Here is a 2,516-nt window from a genome sequence, read left to right as displayed (position 1 = left end):
TCAGCCCACACTGTACTGAGAACCCCAGTGCACCCCAGCGGCATCTCTGGCCCAGGCTGGGCTGGGGGGCTGGGGAGGCACAATTGCAAAGGGGGAGACGTGGAGCAGACTCCCTTCCCTTCCCATCCCTCCTCCTCCCCCTCTCTGTTCCAGCTCCCAAATTGGGGGCCGGGCCAGACAGCTCTGATTGGCTAGGGGACCGGAGGCAGGCTCCCCCTCTCTGAGGGGCAGGGTTCCTCCCGGCTCTCTGTCAGGACGGTATAAAAAGGGTCAGGGCCAGGCGTCGGAGCAGACGGGAGTTTCTCCTCGGGGTCGGAGCAGGAGGCACGCGGAGTGAGGCCACGCATGAGCGGACGCTGACCCCCACCCAGCCGCAAAGAGTCTACATGTCTAGGGTCTAGACATGTTCAGCTTTGTGGACCTCCGGCTCCTGCTCCTCTTAGCGGCCACAGCCCTCTTGACGCACGCTCAAGAGGAAGACCAAGACCAAGTTGTGGACCAAGAGGAAGGCCAACTCAAGGACCAAGGAGACAGTAAGTCTTAAACTTTCCGGAGTCCGCGCCCTGCGCTTGGCACCGGGCCTGCGACATAAACTGGGACTCAGGATGCCCAGAGACACGGAGATGGGAAAGAGGATGAGGGGAGGATGAGGGCTCTCCCTCGGTGTCCTGGGAGAGAAGGGAGTTCGGCCTGGGCTGGGGCTAGGAATGAACACTCCTCAGGAGTGGCAGATGAGGATGGAGTACTGCAGGAGTTCGCAGGGGAGGGAGGGAAAGTGGGGATCTGGGCTCAGGGCGGTGTGTGGGGGGCAACACGTCGAAAGTGGGATGGGGGCGCCGAGCTGGAGCCCGAGATGATAAAGTGATCGGGAAGGCAGTGGGATGATTCATGAGGAAAGATTGTTTGCCCTCTCTGCAGGCTAGACAGTGTTCCTAGGGCCGCGGGGGTGCTGGGCCGAGGGGGGAGGGGGCGCGGAGAGTGGGCGGGTTGGAGGATGAGAAACTTTGGCGGGGACTTGGCAGGGTCGGGTCCTGGCGCCCCCTGCTGATCAATACTGAGCACCGCGCCTCCCTAGCCAGCACTTCCCGGCGCGAGAACCGGAGCTGGAATGGGAAGATCGGGTTATTGTCGGGTGTGGACCCCACCTCTAGACCTGGAAAATAAAGGCCGGGATGGGTAGCCCCTGCCTCTATAAAAAGGGGCCGGTCGGGCGATATTGGCCCCGCCCCGTCCCCATCGCTTAGCGTTGCCCGCCACCTAGTGGCGATTTGGGTAGATGCTGGCGGTGGGCGTGGTTAACCACTATGTGGGGTTTGGGGCAAAGGAGAGACAGAGGCAGTCGCTGACTTTGAGAGACTGGGGCCGGCCCTCAGGACAGGCTTTTAGGACGTCTGGGCGCTGTGAGTTAGGGTGTATCCTACTCTCGGGGTGCATTTCAAGCCTCGGCAAGGGGCTCCATCCCAGCGGCCCCGCCCTTTCTCCCAGCCCCGCCCACGCCATCCCACCTGCGCAGGGAAGGCGGCGGAATGAAGGCGAGACCTGGGTTCTCCGCCCCGACCCGCTCCCCGCGTCTCTATGCAAACCACTCCCCCACCCCAAGCCTGCCCTCTCGATCGGGCCCCTCCTGCGCTCTCCCTCCTGCACCCCCACCCCTGTGACTTTTTATTTCACTTGGCTCCAGCGCCGGCGGGCTGAGGTTGGAGCTGGAAGCAACCCCTGCCCAAAGCTTTGTTTAGATTCCTGAGCTGGAGAGCTCCAGCCGCCCTGGCCGGGCGCCTCGGCGCTGTCACTGGCGCTGACGAGGCGCAGACGAGCTCTTCGGGCTTTGCGGAACGCCGGGGGAGCGGGAACAGGGCAGGCGGGAAATGCGAACTCCAAACATGCCTCCGAGAGGGAAAGGGCGGGTAGAGTTGGGGTCCCGAGAGCCCCGAGGTGGGGGTCGTGGGCGCCGCTGACGGCCACCCTCCTTCTCCACGTGCCCCAGTCCCACAACGCGACTGCGTCCAGGACGGCCTCCGGTACCAGAACCGAGACGTATGGAAACCCGAGGCCTGTAAGATCTGCGTCTGCGACAACGGCACGGTGCTGTGCGATGCCGTGGTCTGTGAGGAGAAGTGCCCCGGCGTCCAGGCCGCCGACGGCGAGTGCTGTCCTGTCTGCCCCGACGGCTCGGGTACGCTCGCGCCGGGAGGTCTGGGCGCGCGCTCCCTTGCCGCGGGGTGGCCTCTGCGCGGGGGAGCTGGCCACGCCGTGGGCACAGCCGGCCTCTAACCCGCGTCTCTTCTCCCCTTAGCGTCACCTACGGAGGAACAAACCGCAGGAGTAGAGGTAATCCTCCGCTCTGACGTTTGCCCGCGGCGGGGACTCCTACCCACCCTCGCTTTTCTAATCCGGCCCCTTTTCTTTCTTCTCCCTCATCCCCAATAGGGACCCAAGGGAGACACTGGCCCCCGAGGCCCAAGGGTAAGCCTTTCTCTCCGCTGCAGGGGTGGGGGGTGGAGGGGCTGGAGGTGGGC

At 64.3% G+C, this 2,516-nt stretch overlaps 1 protein-coding gene across 3 annotated transcripts in view; it reads left to right on the top strand.

The window, feature by feature from the left end:
- Positions 1 to 269: 269 nt before the first annotated feature.
- The window catches only part of COL1A1 (collagen type I alpha 1 chain), a 24,174-nt gene continuing 21,927 nt past the window's right edge, over positions 270 to 2,516 (top strand). For 2 of the 3 annotated variants that reach the window (XM_014583241.2, XM_014583240.2), the window contains exons 1-4: positions 270 to 533; positions 1,985 to 2,173; positions 2,294 to 2,328; positions 2,428 to 2,463. In XM_014583241.2, the coding sequence (XP_014438727.1) occupies positions 404 to 533; positions 1,985 to 2,173; positions 2,294 to 2,328; positions 2,428 to 2,463 (390 nt within the window). In that variant the 5' untranslated portion in view covers positions 270 to 403. The remainder of the gene's footprint in view (positions 534 to 1,984; positions 2,174 to 2,293; positions 2,329 to 2,427; positions 2,464 to 2,516) is intronic. The other variant, XM_006166190.3, reaches the window with a different exon arrangement.

The sequence above is a fragment of the Tupaia chinensis genome, unplaced genomic scaffold (genome assembly GCF_000334495.1).
Source record: "Tupaia chinensis unplaced genomic scaffold, TupChi_1.0 Scaffold144171_2, whole genome shotgun sequence".
Taxonomy (NCBI): domain Eukaryota; kingdom Metazoa; phylum Chordata; class Mammalia; order Scandentia; family Tupaiidae; genus Tupaia; species Tupaia belangeri.
The sequence above is the reverse complement of the archived record's forward strand: the minus strand, read 5'-3'. Positions and strand labels throughout refer to the sequence as shown.